The following is a 2,500-nucleotide window of genomic DNA, read 5'->3' on the forward strand; positions in this document are numbered from 1 at the left end:
AGTGGTGGCCGTCTCTCCATTATGAATTTAACTTCTCTCAGTGGTGGCCGTCTCTCCATTATGAATTTAACTTCTCTCTCTCAGTGGTGGCCGTCTCTCCATTATGAATTTAACTTCTCTCTCTCTCAGTGGTGGCCGTCTCTCCATTATGAATTTAACTTCTCTCTCTCTCAGTGGTGGCCGTCTCTCCATTATGAATTTAACTTCTCTCTCTCTCAGTGGTGGCCGTCTCTCCATTATGAATTTAACTTCTCTCTCTCTCAGTGGTGGCCGTCTCTCCATTATGAATTTAACTTCTCTCTCTCAGTGGTGGCCGTCTCTCCATTATGAATTTAACTTCTCTCTCTCTCAGTGGTGGCCGCCTCTCCATTATGAATTTAACTTCTCTCTCTCTCAGTGGTGGCCGTCTCTCCATTATGAATTTAACTTCTCTCTCTCAGTGGTGGCCGTCTCTCCATTATGAATTTAACTTCTCTCTCTCAGTGGTGGCCGTCTCTCCATTATGAATTTAACTTCTCTCTCTCTCAGTGGTGGCCGTCTCTCCATTATGAATTTAACTTCTCTCTCTCTCAGTGGTGGCCGTCTCTCCATTATGAATTTAACTTCTCTCTCTCTCAGTGGTGGCCGTCTCTCCATTATGAATTTAACTTCTCTCTCTCTCAGTGGTGGCCGTCTCTCCATTATGAATTTAACTTCTCTCTCTCTCAGTGGTGGCCGTCTCTCCATTATGAATTTAACTTCTCTCTCTCTCAGTGGTGGCCGTCTCTCCATTATGAATTTAACTTCTCTCTCTCTCAGTGGTGGCCGTCTCTCCATTATGAATTTAACTTCTCTCTCTCTCAGTGGTGGCCGCCTCTCCATTATGAATTTAACTTCTCTCTCTCTCAGTGGTGGCCGTCTCTCCATTATGAATTTAACTTCTCTCTCTCTCAGTGGTGGCCGTCTCTCCATTATGAATTTAACTTCTCTCTCTCTCAGTGGTGGCCGTCTCTCCATTATGAATTTAACTTCTCTCTCTCTCAGTGGTGGCCGTCTCTCCATTATGAATTTAACTTCTCTCTCTCTCAGTGGTGGCCGCCTCTCCACGCTGCTCCTTAACCTGGGTCCTAAGAATGCGACCACTCTGCTGGTTCTGACTGTAACAGAACACAAGATCCTGGTCCACTCTCTCAGACCGGCCGTGCTGACCAGTGTTACGGAGGCCCTGGTGTCGGTGAGTGTGTGTGTGTCTGTGTGTACGTGTGATCTCCACGGAAGTTGAACCTTTAACCTCGGTATGGTTTATGGGGCGGCAGTGTAGCCTAGTGGTTAGAGCGTTGGATTAGTAACCGAAAGGTTGCAAGATCGAATCCACGAGTCTGACAAGGTAAAAATCTGTCGTTCTTCACCTGAACAAGGCAGTTAACCCCACTGTTCCCCGGTAGACCTTCATTGTAAATAAGAATTTGTTCTTAACTGACTTGCCTAGTTAAATAAAGGTGAAACTAAATGGTTAATACCAGGCTCTTTACCCACTAAGGTCCACACCAGGACTACTCCGACAGTACATCAGCTAATGCTCATATAAAAAACAAACGAATGCATGGGTTTGTAGTCCCAAAGGGGAACTTTAACTCGCTCCCAAAGCAGAGTTGGACAGTAAATGGTTCTTGGTCCCGTGTGGCTCAGTTGGTAGAGCATGGTGTTTGCAACGCCAGGGTTGTGGGTTCGATTCCCACGGGGGGGGGACCAGTATGAAAACGTACGAAAATGTATGCATTCACTACTGTAAGTCGCTCTGGATAAGAGCGTCTGCTAAATGACTAAAATGTTTTACGTGAAGGTATCCCATCAACTGTGACGCTGAGTGTTGGAATATACTTAACTGTCATCCTGTCTGTCTCCAATGTCCTCCAGATCATCTTCCCCTTCCACTGGCCGTGCCCCTACATCCCTCTGTGCCCGCTTGCCCTGGCAGATGTTCTCTCTGCCCCGTGCCCTTTCATCGTGGGCGTCGACTCACGTTACTTTGACCTCTACATGCCTCCTCCCGACGTCTGCTGTGTCGACCTGGACACCAACAACATATTACAGTAAGTCTGACCCCCTGGAACTTTAACCATGAGGTCTGCTGTGTCGACCTGGACACCAACAACATATTACAGTAAGTCTGACCCCCTGGAACTTTAACCATGAGGTCTGCTGTGTCGACAGTGAGTTATCTGTAAGCCCTGAACCCTGACCTCTATCTATGACCCTGACCCCAGACGTTTGCAGTGTCGCAGTTAGTGTTTTTCCGAGTTATTCGGACAGGGAAATCATGAAATGAGTAAGGAGACAGATTATATGTGCTGCAGGCAGTGGTGTTACCTGATAGACCACCCTCAGTCACCTATGACCTATGACCTCTACCAATACCAATCTCCCATAACCTCCCATGCCTAACGTCTTGTCTCTTTGGTTTGTCCATGTTGTTGTGTAACGATAATGACTAAACTCAGGGAAAAATAAAAAAGGATGT

General features: G+C 46.7%; 1 protein-coding gene across 3 annotated transcripts in view; it reads left to right on the forward strand.

Moving 5' to 3' along the window:
• The window catches only part of dennd4a (DENN/MADD domain containing 4A), a 127,007-nt gene that overhangs the window by 35,174 nt on the left and 89,333 nt on the right, over nt 1-2,500 (forward strand). For all 3 annotated transcript variants that reach the window (XM_045706298.1, XM_045706297.1, XM_045706299.1), the window contains exons 10-11: nt 1,069-1,213; nt 1,897-2,072. In XM_045706298.1, coding sequence (XP_045562254.1) covers nt 1,069-1,213; nt 1,897-2,072 — 321 coding nt within the window. The remainder of the gene's footprint in view (nt 1-1,068; nt 1,214-1,896; nt 2,073-2,500) is intronic.

This window comes from Salmo salar, chromosome ssa23, assembly GCF_905237065.1.
Source record: "Salmo salar chromosome ssa23, Ssal_v3.1, whole genome shotgun sequence".
Classification (NCBI taxonomy): domain Eukaryota; kingdom Metazoa; phylum Chordata; class Actinopteri; order Salmoniformes; family Salmonidae; genus Salmo; species Salmo salar.